The 17,977-nt window shown below is 35.9% G+C and overlaps 2 protein-coding genes across 2 annotated transcripts; both read left to right on the top strand.

Moving 5' to 3' along the window:
• Positions 1-4,313: 4,313 nt before the first annotated feature.
• Positions 4,314-9,508, top strand: LOC135134166 (uncharacterized). Its single transcript, XM_064062786.1, has 17 exons — positions 4,314-5,020; positions 5,304-5,376; positions 5,431-5,624; positions 5,675-5,884; positions 6,293-6,451; positions 6,501-6,625; positions 6,683-6,865; positions 6,920-7,082; positions 7,133-7,334; positions 7,622-7,729; positions 7,785-7,978; positions 8,032-8,241; positions 8,348-8,503; positions 8,558-8,682; positions 8,749-8,916; positions 8,967-9,129; positions 9,189-9,508. Exons 1-17 carry the CDS (start codon positions 4,969-4,971, stop codon positions 9,389-9,391), a joined length of 2,688 nt encoding a protein of 895 aa, XP_063918856.1. The 5' UTR covers positions 4,314-4,968; the 3' UTR covers positions 9,392-9,508.
• A 2,487-nt stretch (positions 9,509-11,995) lies between these two features.
• Positions 11,996-17,377, top strand: LOC135134313 (uncharacterized). The gene is made up of 18 exons (XM_064062957.1): positions 11,996-12,334; positions 12,385-12,649; positions 12,956-13,028; positions 13,081-13,274; positions 13,324-13,533; positions 13,898-14,056; positions 14,109-14,233; positions 14,286-14,468; positions 14,524-14,686; positions 14,735-14,936; positions 15,249-15,347; positions 15,404-15,600; positions 15,654-15,863; positions 16,235-16,390; positions 16,439-16,560; positions 16,616-16,783; positions 16,841-17,006; positions 17,063-17,377. The coding sequence occupies exons 2-18, from the start codon at positions 12,598-12,600 to the stop codon at positions 17,266-17,268; spliced, it is 2,685 nt and encodes an 894-aa protein (XP_063919027.1). The 5' UTR covers positions 11,996-12,334; positions 12,385-12,597; the 3' UTR covers positions 17,269-17,377.
• The last annotated feature ends 600 nt before the right edge of the window (positions 17,378-17,977 follow it).

Here is a 17,977-nt window from a genome sequence, read left to right on the forward strand (position 1 = left end):
GAATTGATATTTTAAAAGGTGACAATAGTACATTTATTAATAAAAGCTTGTCTCATTTAAATGGTATTGCCTATAATGAATATTCACGTTGGAGTGGAAATATTTGAAAATTAGAGAAATCGAGTGAAACCATATTATTCCTTATTTCTGAATTTCAAGACATAATTTTGAGAACTAACGAAAAAGCATCGTAAAACAAAGTCGACGCATGGCTCGATACTTTACATAAACTGGAGTTAAAATCAGTGCCGTTTCATTTAAGCTGTAATAATATATCGAATCCAATTGATTAAAGATAATAACGAATTCGGCAAACATAAAACGAATGACAACTATGCAAACAAAGCACAGAAATGCTAATATAACAAACTTCTGCAATTCATCAGCAACTAATGAATTAAATTCAAAAATAAATCAACTACAAGACCGTTTTCTTCTGTCTCTATCTCTTATGATTGCAATTCAAAATGATTACATAACTATCAAATACCTAAATAAAATGGTGATCATATGTGACACGCTGATCGACTCAAGTCTACTTGTACTGAAGCATTGCATTCGTAAATCCAGTGACACTTCATCTTATCGAGCCCGAAGAATTCCTAGCTATTTCATCACTCACCACCATGTAGTGCTAACGATAAAGCTTGGTCTGTTATCGCAGCTAAATATCTTTAATTTTAGGGCCTCTAATGATTAAGTTATCACTTTTCCCTTAATTTTATAATATGTTTGGTTGAAAATACAGAGAAATGTGGAAGGACATTCAAGGCTAACAATATTCTTACAGTAAGTACCCAGTACATACTTAATGTTAGTACCTTCGATCAAGTACTCCTTCAAAATAAATTTTCTGCGCTAGGTTTTCATTCAAAAAGGCAAGTACTTTCCTGTCATTTCGTTTTGTTGATAAATTAACTTAAGAGGAATCGAAACCTTCCACTCGCAATAAGGTGATTTTCTCTGCTGTCAGGAAAACTTAAAACAACGTTGTGACAACAGAAGAAAGCGTAGTGTCCTTTGTGACACCGTAAAAGCAGGTATTTCATTAAAATCATCATAAATTCGTAACATGATTTCTTACCAGAGTTGACACAAATTACTCTGAGACAACTACTTGTACGTACAGACTTCAAACGTAAAATACAAATTTTTGAGAACCACAAACTCAACAATAGCACAATTTTGGTCGTTAATTCAATTCCGACCAGCATATACAAATAATGCCGTTTGTTCAAGATCGTGAACATGTCTATTTACAAATAATCCATCAATAGATTAAGATCGTAAACGTATTTCTTCAAAAATAATCGTATTTTATTAAATTGTTAACGTATCTCTTCAAACCCAACTAGATGCAACGTTATTTACGTACGTACGACTATGAACAACATATCGTTTACAAACGTACCTAACACTTGTGATCCTCTCTATTACGTAACGTTATTACTGAACGTCTAGTAAAATAGAACTACTCAAACTGTAAACAATTAAACGTACTTACATTTTAGCGTAATACTTACATCCATCACGTAGAAAATTATTACCATAGGAAGACTTACACAGGTTCGTTGCAATAATTACAAATACTTATGAATTGTCACCAGTCAAGCATCCGTTTACTCGTAGTCAGCTGGCGAGAAATCAACCTCCCAATAAATTGTAAGCAAGCCATCTTCTCGCGCCCTGATGAGATTGTTTATATGGCCACATTCTCGGAGTTTCGTTAACTAGTTGTTCGTTTTTCATATTTAATTCGACAATAACGTAAAAGTGAACATTGTCGATACCATCGTCGTCAGATTTTCCTACAGTGTGAGCTTCGTCCACAAGGGTGTTCACATTTCCATGGTTTTTGTGTGACATTGGATGGCCGTAATTTTCACATAATAACAACACAACAACACATTTAAACGTCGCAGAAATGCGCACGTCGGATTTTGTTATCCCACTTCTGATTCTAAAAAAAAAAATTAAAACCTTCTTTTAATATTTTATTTAAATAAAGGGTGACTGCGTTACAAGTACGACGTAGGTACGTCAAGAACTCTACATAAGTGCCATGTATCGTGCGTCATCATCTTCTGTCATGCGCATCCCTGCGCCCTTTGCGTATTCTCGACCCTTATCGAGATGCCAAGGTTAAATGGTGTCAGAATTATTCTTACACTAGTCACCACAGTTTAATAAAATGTTTCCCTCTATATTTTTGTGTTGTCACTTTTCCACCTTTGCGGTTTAGCACTTTGTATTAGAATGCATTCCGCCACTTCAAAACCCAACGTAGGGTTCCATTTTGTTAACGATCACCGTTCACGGCCACTTTTCAAATTTTTCGCGAGTTGTCGAAGTTTGGACGCATGTGTTTCAATAGAAAATTGCAAAGACAATACGATGCAAGAAACATTTATACATACTAACCCTGTATTGTTTTGTATATTCCTCGTCATCCCGTAAAAAGACTTTGGACCCCACTGATGATGTACTGATATAAATCCAATACTTATTCAATGTGAAATAGATAACCTGTTACTTTTTTTTATCACACAGTCTAGTCTCTAATAAAGTTTTGGTGTTGTTAATAACAGAGTTAGTAAAGTAGGAGTGTTAGAAAAGTTCGAATTCAAATTTTTGAAATATCTCACAATTGTCACAAACATTTCGTTTTGGTGAATTTGGACAATAGTGCAGCGCAAATACTCTTCACACTCCTTGACTAATAAAAGACTATCCCCAACTGGCTGTCGTCGTCATTTTATTAGTCTGGGTAAGAAGGGATGATCGCTATAAAAGACCTCTTAGGGTAGAATTGTGTTTGCATCCGGTGACACAATTATACAAATTTCATTCGAGATACACCCACATAAAACTTTATGACAGACAATGAGTGAAACCCCTGCACAATGGCAACAGTAATTTATTGGTTTTAACACCCTATCCGACCAGATATCGGCACGTTCCAGCAGAATTTTTCAGGACCGTACTGTGTTAAAAAAATAAGGTGAAATAAAAGACAAATTGTATTAGTTAAATAATATTTATAAGATTATAAGTCACTTTCAGACTCAGATGAGTCGTTATTTATTGAAATTATAATTTCGTTAAGCCGTGTATTTACAAATGTTGATTCAACTTTTATAACATGCCGAATACAATTCTGCCATTTTTCAGAAGATATGAGTTCTGATTGTTGTCTAATGAGATTTACTACAGCGGGAGAACTTTCTGGACGATTATTATATTTTTTAATATTATATCTATAACATTACCGAAAGCAGGTAAAACTTTCAACTCAACCCGAATACGGCTCTGTATAAAATGACCTGTCAAGCCCTTTTCATAATTTATGGTTGCGGTTTCAGGAGCACCGATTTTTGAGTGATTGGTTCCATAAAAATTTATGTGGGTGTATCTCGAATACGGTAACTATACTGCTACTTGCATTCTGTGACGCAGCTCCAACCACCACTTCGCTACAACAAGAAGAGAGAACGATGCTTATACTAAAAACGTTTGATTTGTAAACCATAAAATTTTACAATATCATTACGAGGGGTTGGCTAAACTGTTCACCCACCGCCTTGGCATGCGTCGCTATTGTTCAACCAGAAGAAGGGTAGCTAAGAACCGCTCGGATTACTGGTCTTCTAGTTGTCCGGTTTTAAAATTGCAATTTATTGTGGTGTATGAACAGCTGTGAAGTTAACTGCCTTAAATACCATCATAAAATTTTATTGTATACAAAATAAACGTTGTCACTGTACTTTCCGTGATATGGGTCCAATAACTAGCCCTTGGTGTCTCTGCAGTAAGAGAGATTTGTCTCTATTTCTGAGATGTGTTAAATATACTTGTAAATAATAGCAACAAAGGAAACTCTATTGGTAATTTTGGACGGTACTCAGAAAGGTCAAAACTTTCACACGCGATTTTGTCGCGTGCTGAATCGAAGAACATGGAGTCCTAGACTAAAAAGATTCTAGGTGACTGTCGCAAGCCCCTGGACAGTAATTTTATTAATGTCGCCTAAAAAGTGAGCATTTTTTTGTAAAAAATAATTTGTTTAAAATTTTTGTTCTATAATAAAGCACGTAAAAACCGATTTAAACACAAAACTTGTATAATTTCATGTAGGAATGTAACTTTTCATCATGATCACACTTTATCTTCTCGTTTTTGGTCCTCAGTGTTCTAAATGAAATTGTGATGTGAATTCAAACCAGAACTTGTTTTGTACCATTGCTGATGTGCGTGGACAAAAGTGAAGGCCAAATGGGTCGTCTGTATTTGAAATAAGATATAAAAAATATCCATCAGTTCGTTGCATGCTGTTAAGCTTAATCGCGGCCATTGATTCTTGCGTTACGGTTCAAATTCGATTCATAATAAAATAACGTTACCTCTGAGTCCTCTGACACATTGGATGGTAGTTGATTACTCTCTGATCGTTCTCCAGCAACGAGATTAAAGTATTTTAGTGTAATATAGTACAGATTTTTTTGTGTATTGATATGTGTGTTTGCGATTTACTGTGCGGGTTTTCCACACGCGAGTTAGAAACGTGTAGTTTAAAAGTGTGGACAAGGTCATTGTGCAGGTTTTACTTTTGCATTCTTCAATAGGAGTCTGATTTTTGGGGATTACAATCGATTGAAGATTGGCTATTTGCGACAGTGATTGATAATTTCGATAAAATTAAGACAGTGTGTTGAATGAACCGTTATTTTGCATTGCCACTGGAATTTCCACCTCAAACAAAATTCTCGTATAATATCTTGTGGGAAAACCTAATAAACATATCAGCAATAAGAATGACCATCGTAAATAAAATTGTGTAGTCTGTTCGAAGTGTTTGGCTTTTGTTCGGGTTATCATTTTATTAAAGGAAACGTGATTACTGCATTAACTTTATATAAATAGTGCAGAAAACTTACTCAATGTTAATTGCACAAATTTTATGCTTTTAAAATGTATGGTGCTTTCCGGTTTTTCATCAAAATTATTGGTTTGTCTATTTTAGGTAAGTAGATACTTATAACTGTGTAGACCGAAATAGCTTTTGATCTGAATTTGGATTCCCCTTTTGGAAGGTTTTTTTCAATATTTTAAGATATATTCATTTCAAGTGAGAAGCTTTTAGTACTTACCTGGTCCAACTCAAACTATTTATAATAATTTAAGTGAGCAAAATGCTCATCCAAATCCAAATCTGAATCTAACTTTAGCCACATAATGCGCGTCGTTTGTTAAAACGATAAAAACCAAATATTATTAGTTTTAATTTAACTCTATTTTTCTTTTAGTAAGTGATTCTAGTTGTACCTACTGGGTTTCCACCAACTATAGCAGAGTATCCCGTCAAGCTCGCCCCACAAGGTGACTTTATTTTATAAAATCACTGTCGCCATTAAACGAACCAATTACTTTTAGCTGTACTCTTCCACCACATCCAAAATTTGGTCGATGGACTATTTACGAGGTATCATCTCAACAATCCCCGGGAGAATTGGTACCGTCGCGAACTGTTTTAGAAGTGAGTTGCTATAAAAATTATAAACTCGATTCATACGAAACTGTCACCTGCGTTGGTGGACAATGGAAACCTGAAATTGGGAATTGTTTACGTAAGAATTTCCCAATTTGAAGATATATTTTATTGAAAATAATTCTTTAGGCACGTGTCCCACGATCAACAGTACTTCTATTATGACGGTGACTTGCACCCTCAACGAGCAAACGTTAAAATCTTGTGCTGACGCTTTTGACGGGACAGTCGCGAGGTTTCAGTGTGCGCGCTATTTCGAGAATCAGGGCCAGGAAAAAGATCCGTTTCGCTTATGCTCGAACGGAAGATGGGTTGGTAGCTTACCAACTTGTGTTCCACGTAAGTTTGTTAAAATAACGCGCACATGGGTATCACATAAACTAATTTCTAATCTTCATGATTTCTTGAAAGCCAGCAAAACGAGGAAAACCCACCAGTTATTGGCCTCACTAAAAGTTTTATGATGTCACCTCAAAATTATTGCCCAAGTGCTGTTTAAAGTATGCAGAATAATATGCGTCTATACCTGTAGTTTATTAATCCGCACTAACTTTTAACCTTACGCATGTAGGTTGTCAGAAAAGAATTCAAACTGGTATTTTATAATTTAGAAACTCCGAAATTGACTGCTCTGAAATTTTGAATAAGATTTAAGTTTGTCATAAATATGGTAACGGCTAATCAAAATTCATCTGTTCATCCCTTGCAAACATTTTTTTCAGGGGATAATTTTAAACCAATTTGTAGGATGTGGTCAACCATTGCTCAGAAAAGAACCCACACTAATTGTTGGTGCAAATGAAACACAAAAACGAGAATATCCTTGGCAGGTCGCATTATATAATGCGTTTGATAAAGAATTACTTTGCGGTGGAACTTTACTAAATCAAAGAGTTATCTTAACAGGTACCTTTTCGCTGTAATAAGATCAATTAGACAAACAATAAATTTTTAGCGGCACACTGTATAACAAATGCCAGTGGCAAGCTGCTACCAAAGGAAGACTACATGGTTGCCGTCGGTAAATACTTTCGCCAATACGATCATCCCGATGACGCTGAAGATGCACAGTTTTCCTCTGTATGTTTAGCTCGATGTGCCAAAAATTTTGATAGATTACAATTTTTGGTCTTTTAGGTGCACGAAATGTATATTCCTCGACAGTACAAGGCTCACATTCAGCATTATTTTGGCGATGTTGGTATTATCGTCACGACGAAAATTTTTGACATTTCTGCTAGTGTTCAACCTATATGTATCATGTGGGAGTCAAAGCGCCATCCGGCGTTGGCAGATCCCAGCAGACAGAAATACGCTTACGTAATCTTTCAAGTTTACGTCAGTTATGGGGACTCAAATCGTGGTTTCTTGTAGGTCAGCGGCTGGGGTTATACTACAGAGTACAGAAATCTTTCCGACGTTCTTAGATATATAAAAGTTCCGCTTATCACCGACGATGATTGTAATCGGGACTTAACCCAAGATCTGATCGAATATCTGACTGATGATAAGTTGTGTGCAGGCTTTTTAAATTCTAGTAATAATAATAATTCTTTGGAATCATAATAATCAATGTTGAAATTTTAGGTATATCTGTATGTAAAGGTGACAGCGGTGGAGGTCTGGTTGCCAAATACAACAAACGTTACTATATTATCGGAATCGTCAGTATTTCACCACAAGGAGAGTCGGCAAATGGTGGCTGTAACAGTCAAACATACACTCTCTACACCAGATTTTCATACTACATTGAAAGCTTCATCCTGGAAAAGGAAGCTCGATTTAGGCCGTGAGTTTTAAAATTTCCTTTAAAAGTCGAGCTGCGATGACCGCTAATGTTGTTGATATTAACATTCGAAAACAGAACGAATATTAACTAGCACAAATAACGTAACGTCTGTTGGTTAAATAATACCGCGACTCCGATGGTGTTAGGCGTTAAACGCGTTCTATCCTGCTGAATGCAGGTACCTTACCCACGCTCCTCTTGTTGACCGTTTCTCTATGTCCATCTCTTTTCCTACAAATAATCGGAGGTGTGCTTAAAATTTTTAAATCAGTCTGATGCCTTTTTAGTCGTCTGGATTGTCGCGATCCTCTTAATTGTGACGATGATATCCAACCAGATACGCCATCTCCACCAACAGAATCAACAACCGAACCTGTCGCAGAACCATCTGGGAGGTAAAGTAGCTTGTCGTAAAAAAATCTTTAGCGACAAAAATGTTAATGTACGTAGACGCTGCACTTTACCCAATCATCCCGAATCTGGAAAGTGGAGTACTCTTGGAACAAATGCTTATAAACCTGGAGCGTCAGTACCATCGGCAACCATTTTAAAACTTGAATGTAACCAACATTTTAAGGCGGACGGTCAAAATTTAATATTTTGTGACAACGATAAGTGGACACCAAAACCTGGTCGATGCTTGAGTATGCCGTCAGATGATCAACGTAGTATTGTTGGGTTTATATTACTTTTGCAGAAACTTGTCCATCGAGAGTAAGTACTCCAACTGTGCAAGTTACATGCGTCTACAGAGACAAAGAAGTTGAAAATTGTACTGAACCACTTGAAGGTACTATTGCTAAAATTCGGTGTGCTCCGTTTTACGAAGATTTACAACTGAAGAGAAGACCCGTACATATTTGTAACGATGGTACGTGGGATCAGCCATTACCTCAGTGTGAACCCGGTAAGTTACTGTTGTACTGGGAACATTTTATTAATCGAAACATCAACATTTCTATGTTGCAAATGCTTTATTATGTGTATTTATTTTGAAAATTGTTTGATTTCAGTTTGTGGCCAAAAAACTATCGAAGCCACCCCGTTAATTGTAGGTGGAAATAATGTGACTAAAGGGGATTACCCGTGGCATGTAGCTTTATACACCAAAAATAATAAGGTGCTTATATGTGGTGGATCACTAATAAGTCAAAGAATCGTGGTCACAGGTATACAGAACTTATCCATTTATTATTTTTTATGTATATATTATTCAATTTCAGCCGCCCATTGCATCGCAAATGAACGCGGAAACGTGCTTGATAAGGAAAACTATGTTATAGCTGTTGGAAAATACTACAATGACTTTGACGACCCCCGAGACCGCTACGAAGCACAATTTTCAGAGGTATGTTGCTGTTTTAAGTTTGAAGAAGGTATTTCTTGTAACGCATTTCATGTTTTTTTTTTTTAGTTGGAAGACATGTTTGTGGCCGAAACTTATAAAGGCGAAATTCAGAACTACTTGGGTGATTTGGCTATATTAGTATCCAAAAAACCCTTTACACTTTCACGAAGAGTTCAGCCTGTGTGCCTTGACGTAGGTCAGAACCATGTTTTAGCTACAAACGAAATGGGCTACGTACGTTAATCATGAGTGTGAAAACTAGTCTACTGTTATTTTTTATTTAGGTGACTGGATGGGGTTTCACTCTTGCAAATTCAACTATTTCAGAGGTTTTGAAAGAATTGAAAGTTCCTTCGGTTTCTACATCAGAATGTCTAAAGAATTTCCCAGAAGACTTCGAAGCTTATGTAACATTTGACAAAATGTGTGCCGGACATTTTGAAAAGGGTAAGTGCAAAATAGTGATTAAATAACGGTATTATGTTAAAAGATTATTCTTATTTTAGGAGAGTCAATATGCAGAGGTGATACTGGTGGAGGGTTAGTATTTAAACATGAAGGTAGATATTATCTTACTGGAGTCGCTAGTTTAAGTCCTATTTCACCCACTGTGGCAGGAGGCTGTGATACTCAAACCTATGCTCTTTACACTAAAGTTTCGACTTATATGAATTTTATTTTGGCAAATTTAGCCAAGTACAAACGCTGAGTTCTACTTCTTACTTTAATAAAGATCTGAAAACTCTCATATCAGGCATACGTTTGATAATAATTTAAAAATTAATATTTCATAAGACTGTACTAGACGTCATTTGCAATTTTTTAAACTTAATTACATATATTTTTATTTAAAAACGACAATTTTTTATTACCTCATACCTATAGATATATCAGCTTTCCCATTATACCCTTGGCTGGTTCATCTATAAACAATTCCAACACAATACCAAAGAAACGTCAGATTTATGTGAACTACAATGGCTTTCAATGATGACGACTCCACTCGGATACAGTTTAATTTACACACAAATTTTTACTGGGTATAGTTCAGGACACAAACGTATGAGTGTAGAAATATTATGAAATTAATTCGATTTGCTTCGAAAAAAAGCCCAGAATTATTTACCATTGTATCTTCGGTCACGGAAATGTTCTTGAAACTCGAAGTCTCTACGGTGAAGCTTTCCCTAGTCGGAATTTATCAGACGATAGAAATTTCAAGGCCGTTATCTAGCTTCTCCGTGAAAATCGAAGAATTAGTCAACATATGTCGGACTGGAGTCGCCAAAGAACCAACCAAACACTAAATGCTGAACATGAAATTTTAAATACCGTGGAAGAAAAGTCCGGGCATAAGGGTACCGACTAGGGGTTTCCCCAACTGAGTTGGGAGAACTTTAAATGGACAGAGCCTACACCCGAATCGTGCGCAACGCATACAAAATGTAATACCTGACAATTTGACAAAACGGGTAATAAGAGCCACAACAAAAAAAATATTTTCAACAGATGAAGCAATTTCTCAGACATAGTATTTTTAATTTCTACAACACTTATGTTAGGTTAGACGAGAATCCCCACACATTCTGATATGATCTTTATTTCTATGAATGTCAATAATTCAGAATTACCAACACAAAAATTTGCTTCAATCATTAATGGGACGTTTTTTTGTGAGATTTATTCAATGAAAAAAGTTGGATTTATCAGTATTTTTTGCATACCTCTCAAAAACATCCTATACATCTGAAATAGTAATTTACGCAACTAGTTCGGGATAGCCTGCTTCCCGCATGAACGCTTGTTTGAGGCACGACCGAAGGGAGTGCCGCATTTGCGTGAATGCGGGAAGCAGGCTCACGAACGTGTTGTGTACAATATTTTTTGCGACGAATAAACCTTTAAACTGAAGAGATTAACTGTGAGTTATTTATAAACAACGCCATTGACAGCGCCGTCAACACGTCACAATGTTGACACTACCCGAGTATTTTAAGGTTACCATGGCAACGGGAAGTTAAATGCACGTGTGCGGGAAGTTCGACCTCCCGCACTCTGGTGAATGCGCGAAAGCTATCAAAAAAGGTCATGAGTGCAAAAATTACTATTACGGTATCTTATTATTACCTAGAATATTTTGTTTTTCATCAGTGTTCAAGTTGTCAATGGTCACTAGATTTGCTTTACATTTGTTTTACGAAAACTATTGACGTTAAACGTATCATCATTGTGTCACTAATTTTACAACAAACCCCCAAAAAAAAAGATTAACAATAGAAGATTTATCTTTCTCCTATTGGGCAAACAGGCCTAAAGGAAAAATAAGAAGAAATGAAAGATGAAAACTTACCATTAAATTATCTTATGAACTGTTTTATATCACAATTGAAGTGCATGCACGAAAATGAAGGCCAGATGGTATATAAGCATTTGAAAGAACATGTAAAAACCACATATCAGGACCTACCGGTACACAATTAAAATAATACCAGGGCTGTTCTGTAAATTTTAAGTTACAAGAAAACTATGGACATTTCGAAAAAAATAAATAATCACCCTTAACTTAACAGAATACTTACAATATTCATTCTCTGAAGCCATTTAACAAAACAGTCACAAAATTCTGTTTTTGGAATAATGATTTGCATCAGGCATTTTTTTTATGATGGAAAACAAATAGTGATCGCTGGAGGTAAGATATGGATTGTATTGAGGATCAGCTCTTGCTGGATCTCCCTATTCGATTTTCGTTAGACGGCGTTTCGACAGCACCAACATTTTCAGGACATCCAAGTAGAGGAGGTCGTTTAGGTCTAAGTTTATTTTCTAGCGTACATAGTGCACATTTAAATGTACGAAACCAATGGTCAACCCTAGCTAATGAAGGACCATTATTGCTAAAAGTTACCATTAAATTTTGGTGACTCTGATAGAGTATGTCAAATCTGCGTATTTCTAAACAATTCCATAAGGGTTACTGCTCAATATATGACTTATAAAAATAAAAAAATTTCTCCGTACGCTTTAATCAGAACATCTCAAAATTTCAACTGTAAACTGTCAAAAATTGCGCTTTCAGTTAATGCAATTGTTCCTGTTATCAGCAGAAAGGGCCACTGCCAAGAATTAACAGAACAACCCTCGTAGTAAGTACGTGTGAAAACGCCACGGAAATTCTTCAAATCGTACACAAGCCGTCAAAATTAATTAAGTTGGTTTTTCGTTACGATGAGTTCATAAAACTTAACTTTTGACACAGAGTGGTGGTTCTCAAGGTCAGACGCGGACTTCCTTACCCAACAACCTGCTGGTGATGTCATGAACCTGATTGTTTAAGATACCGAGGCATTATTATAAAAAAGACTTATCTATTACTCTTACGACTGTTAGAATGTTTGCGATCATTTTGTGTTCGGGTTTACCATACCCAAGTTAGAAACGTGTATCTTATAGGTGTAGACACCGCCATTCACAGGTTATGTTTTTGCGTTCTGGAGTAACTCTCATTTCAATCCGGTTTTTCAAGGATTTCAATCATTATATTATTGCATTCTAGCTTATGTATGATAGTGAACTGATGTTTTATTGAACCTTAGCGCCAAATGTCAAATCAAAAATCGTTTCTAATTTTAAAAATTATCGTCAACAATAAGTAGGTACGAAAAAAGTGAAAGGTTCTTAACTAATTATATTATTTATTAGAGTCTTAAATAAAAAAAGTTCGACAGAGTGTTGAAATATTAATCGTTACTTTGCGTACTACCGGAATTACCACTTGATTCAATATTCTTGTATATTTTATGGGAAAACCTAATAAACATGTCAGCAATGAGAATCGATGGTCTCCGTAAATAAAATTGCGTACCTACTCTCTTCGGTTTGTTTGTTTTTTATCACGAGTTTTATGCTTTTAAAATGTGTGGTGCTCTCCTGTTTTTCATCAAAGTTTTTAGTTTGTGCATTTTGGGTAAGTAGATACGTTAATCGCGATTAAGTTCTCTAGCTTCAGATCTGGGTTTGGATCCCCTTTTTCTAATGTTCTTTTGTGATTTATGACTTTTAGTTTTTTTTTTTTTTAAATTACGATGTATTCATAGTGAAGCTTTTATTACCTACCTAGTCCACCACAAACTGACCACAACTTATCTAAGTCAGTGAAAAACAAATCTCAATACAAATGTTAATTTAACTTTAGTAATATAATACGTTATTTCTTAAAACAAAGGAAACCAAACCTATCTTGTTTTAAGTTTAAATTATATTTGTATTTTAGTAAGCGATTCCAACTGTACCCAATGGATTACCGCCAACTATACCAGAGTATCGCGCCAAGCTCGTCCCTCCAGGTGACATTATTTTATAAACTCGTGTTATCATTTGAGGAAACCTCTCTTTTAGTTGCACCCTTCCACCGTACCCAGAATTTGGTCGATGGACTATTTACGAAGTTTCATCTCAAAAGCCTCCTGGAGAACTGGTTCCGCCGGGAACAGTTTTAGAAGTGAGTTGCGATACAAATCATAAACTCGATTCCCACGAAATTGTCACCTGCATTCGTGGAGTGTGGAGACCCGAAATTGGGAATTGTTTACGTAAGAATTTCGTAATTAATAATGCCTTGTAGTGACACGAAGTCTTTAGGCACGTGTCCCACGATAAACAGTACTGTTATTATGACGGTGAGTTGCACCTTCAACGAACAAAGGTTAAAATCTTGTGCTGATCCTTTTGACGGAACGATCGCAAGATTTCAGTGTGCTCGCTATTTCGAAAATCAGGGCCAAGAAAAAGATCCCTTTCGCTTATGCTCCAACGGAAAATGGTCTGGTAGCTGGCCGACCTGCGTACCACGTAAGTTTGTAACATCTCTCTGAATAACCGCGTATCCTGTAAGCTAATTTACAATCTTCGTACTTTTTTGAAGGCAAGAACATTGAGAGAAACGCACTGTTTGTAGTTGTCCATGTATTGTTTTTTTTTAGAACATGTTATCCTTTTTACGAGTACAGCTTAAAATTAGTTTTTAAAACGCACCGTTCATAGGATGCTTGAATGCTCAGTTAGTGTGGTGCAGACCAGAAATTTATTTTCGTATTCAGTCTCAATGAAATTGTCAGTTAAATTGTATAATTTATCTAAGAAACGAATTTTTTTCAAATCATTCTGCTTTAGGTGAAAAGGAAGTTCTTTGATGTAACATTAAATCAATTTGTAGGATGCGGCCAACCAGTGCTTAGAAAAGAACCCACACTGATTGTTGGCGGAAATGAAACACAAAAACGCGAGTACCCTTGGCAGGTCGCATTATATAGTGCGTTTAATAAAGAATTACTTTGCGGTGGAACCTTATTAAATCAGAGAGTTGTCCTAACAGGTAGTTTTTCACTGCAGTAAGAAGATAACTTACACAAACAACAAATTTTTAGCGGCACACTGTATAACAGATAATAAAGGCAAACTGCTACCAAAAGAAAACTACGTAGTTGCCGTTGGTAAATATTTTCGCAAATACGATCACCCGGACGATGCTGAAGATGCACAGTTTTCTTCTGTAGATATGTTTAACCCGATATGCAAAACATCATGACAGTTTACAATTTCAGGTGTACGACACCTATATTCCTCGACAGTATAAGGCACAGGTTCAGCATTATTTTGGCGATGTTGGTATTATAGTTACGACGAAAATTTTTGACATTTCTGCCAGCGTTCGACCTATATGTGTTATGTGGGAGTCAAAGCGCCATCAAGTGCTGGCAGATCCTAGCAGACAGAAATATGCTTACGTAATCTTTTAAGTTTGCGTCAGTTTCGGATTTAAAGTCCCGATTTTCTTTGTAGGTTAGCGGCTGGGGTTACACTATAGAACACAAAAATCTTTCTGATGCTCTTAGATACTTAAAAGTCCCGCTTATCACCGACGATGATTGCAACGAAAAATTATCTGAAGACCTCATCGAATACATGACTGACGATAAGTTGTGTGCTGGGTTTTTAAATTCTAGTAAACTTTTGCATTTGTTTGGAACCATAATCGATGTAGAAATTTTAGGCACTTCTGTGTGTAAAGGTGATAGCGGTGGAGGTCTGGTGGCCAAATACAAAGAACGTTATTACATTATCGGAATTGTCAGCATTTCGCCCCAATCAGAATCGGCGTATGGTGGCTGTAACAGTCAAACATATACTCTCTACACCAGGTTTTCATACTACATTGAAAGCTTCATCCTGGAAAAGGAAGCTCGGTTTAGACCGTGAGTGTTATGATGACCTTCTGTTTGTCCCTAATACTCTAGAACAGAACATTTAGCACTGAAGAGTAATCAACAATAAGACGAAAGCTTGTGCACCTCTATAGTAAACATAATTTAAACGTTTTTAACGGCTTATCCTTTTGCATTTGCCATATAGTCATCAGTTTCCGATCAAGTTACCGTGTGTTAAAACGTTAATATTTGCTGTGGTACAATAACATATTGGTACGCGAGAAATGATAAGCAGTCTGATTAGTTCAGTTGGTAGAATACCCAGCTTACCAAATATTAATCTGATTCTTTTAAATTTAGTCGTCTGGACTGTCAAGATCCTCTTAATTGTGATGTCGAAATCCGATCAACTACGCCAACACAACCTACAACAGAAGTTGTTACAGAATCATCTGAGAGGTAAAGAAACCTGGGTGTTAAAAAAAACCCTTTTGTGATAAAAATTTCAATGTTAGTACCCGTTGCACTTTACCTACTCATCCCGAATCTGGAAAATGGAATATCATTGCAGGATCTGTACTTCAATCTGGATCGTCAGTAACAGTGGGGACCGTCTTAAAACTCGAATGTAACAAAGGTTTTAAGATGGATGGTCAAAATTTAATACATTGTGACAAAGATAAGTGGTCATCTGAACCTGGTCGTTGCTTGAGTATGGTGTAAGTTGATCAACTTAGTGTCGTTGTTTTTATTCTATTTTTGCAGAAATTTGTCCACCGAGAGTAAATACTGCAACTATGAAAGTTACATGTATCTACAGGGAGAAAGAAATTGAAAACTGTAATGAACCACTTGAAGGCAGTATCGCTAAATTTCGGTGTGCCCCGTTTTACGAAGATTCACAGTTAAAGAGAAGACCCATTCATATTTGCAACGATGGTACGTGGGACCAGCAACTTCCCCAGTGTGAACCAAGTATGTGAACGGGCCAATGTTGATCAAATAAGTATTGACAACGGTCCCAACTGTTTAAAATGTTGATCGAACTTTTCATTGTTTACACGTTTCGAATGTATTTGAAATTTTTAACACACATAGGATTGTGCTGTTTCCTCTGTTTTTAATTTTTGTATAACTGAACTTATGTTCTATCGTTTTTTGTATTGTCGATATTTTTGGACACGACCTGACATTTGGTTTGTGTCGACGCAATTAAAAATTCAAAACCTAACTTGTTTTGATCTGCTATCAACTTTCAGCATGTCGCCATTGTGTGTTATATATTAATTTCATTTCTACAGGCTCCGTTACCATTCGTCAACTAAAAATATATATTTTGATTGCAGTTTGTGGCCAAAAAACGGTAGAAGCTACTCAGTTAATTGTAGGTGGAACTAATGTGACCAAAGGAGATTACCCGTGGAACGTGGCTTTATACACCAACGATCAGAAGGAATTTATATGTAGTGGTTCACTAATAAGTCAAAGAATCGTGGTTACAGGTACGCACAACATATTAATTTTGTGTCCTGCATATTATATAATTTCAGCTGCCCATTGCATTGCTGACGAAGGCGGAAAAGTACTTGACAAAAACAACTATATCATAGCTGTTGGAAAATACTACAGAAATTATGGTCAGATTGAAGATCCCGAAACACGATTATCACAGGTACGTTGCCGTTTCGAATTCCGAAAAGGTTTTTTCCGTAATATAATTTTCTTAGGTGAAAGCCATGTTTGTTCCCGAAACTTATAAAGGTAGTAGTCAAAACTATATGAGTGATATTGGCATATTAGTGTCTAAAAAAACTTTTACCCTTTCACGAAGAATTCAGCCTGTGTGCTTAGACGTAAGTCAAAATTACAATCTAGCTACAGGCGAAATGGGCTACGTAAGTTAGATAATAATTTTTAATATTAAAACTAATTTATTCTTATTTTTTATCTAGGTGACCGGATGGGGTGACACTAGTAATGAATCCAGTATCGCATCAGCAGTTCTGAAAGAACTAAAAGTGCCTTCGGTTTCTTTATCTGAGTGTAGAACTAATTTACCAGAAGACTTCGAGGTGTATCTTACGTCTGACAAAATGTGTGCTGGATATTTGAGAAAGGGTACGTTCAACACGGCGATTAAATAATAGTAGGCTGAAAGATTATTGTTGCTTCAGGAGAATCAATATGCAGAGGCGATGATGGTGGAGGATTGGTATTTAAACATAATGGCAGATATTATCTTACTGCAGTCACCAGTCTTTCTCCTGCTTCGTTCAGTGATAGGAGGGACTGTAATAGCCAGAACTATGGTCTCTACACTAAAGTTTCAAGTTATTTAAATTCTTTTATTTTGTCAAAGTTAGCTGAATATAACAGCTAAGTTTAAGTGTAATAACGACTAATAAGAGTTCTATCACTTTTTGTGAACAGATCAGCTAGATTCTAATTGGTTTTTATTGTATTATTTGAACTTAGGTATTAAACGAAAATACACATTATTTATACTGAATAATACATATTTTTTATTACTGCAACCTTACATTTAACATTGTATTCCTATTATAGGTACCTTTAAATGCTTCAGCTAAACATTTTAAAAACATAAAAGCCGATAAAGAGGTGATTAGTTTTGAACCAGAATGATCCTTAATAATGACAACCTCGCACTGGTACACAGTTTAAATTACACAAAAATTATTATTGTCGACTCTGATTTTATTAGTACACAAGAGCAAATTTATTAGTGTATTAAGCACGAATCTGACGTTCTCTGTCATTTTTCTTTAAAAAAAAATTGCTGTTACAAAGAAAAATAAAGCAGAGAATTACGAATCTATCTGTTTTTACAATACTGATCTAATCAGAAGTTGTATTAACAGAAATTTGGATTTCTGAAGAACACCCGGTTTGGGAAAATCTAAGTCGATTTTTCTCATTTCACTTCGTATTACCCTTCATTATCGCAGCTACAGTTATAATTCAGCTTCTATTCCTTCATCAAACAGGATTTAACCTATCCCTTAGCGTGGTCCCAGATTTTTTTGATGTTCTTCTTAAACTCGCTGGAATTAGTATACACCCATCCTGTG

The sequence above is a fragment of the Zophobas morio genome, unplaced genomic scaffold, assembly GCF_036711695.1.
Source record: "Zophobas morio isolate AGI-343-1 ecotype UQ-CSIRO unplaced genomic scaffold, CSIRO_AGI_Zmor_V1 ptg000023l, whole genome shotgun sequence".
In the NCBI taxonomy this organism is placed as follows: domain Eukaryota; kingdom Metazoa; phylum Arthropoda; class Insecta; order Coleoptera; family Tenebrionidae; genus Zophobas; species Zophobas morio.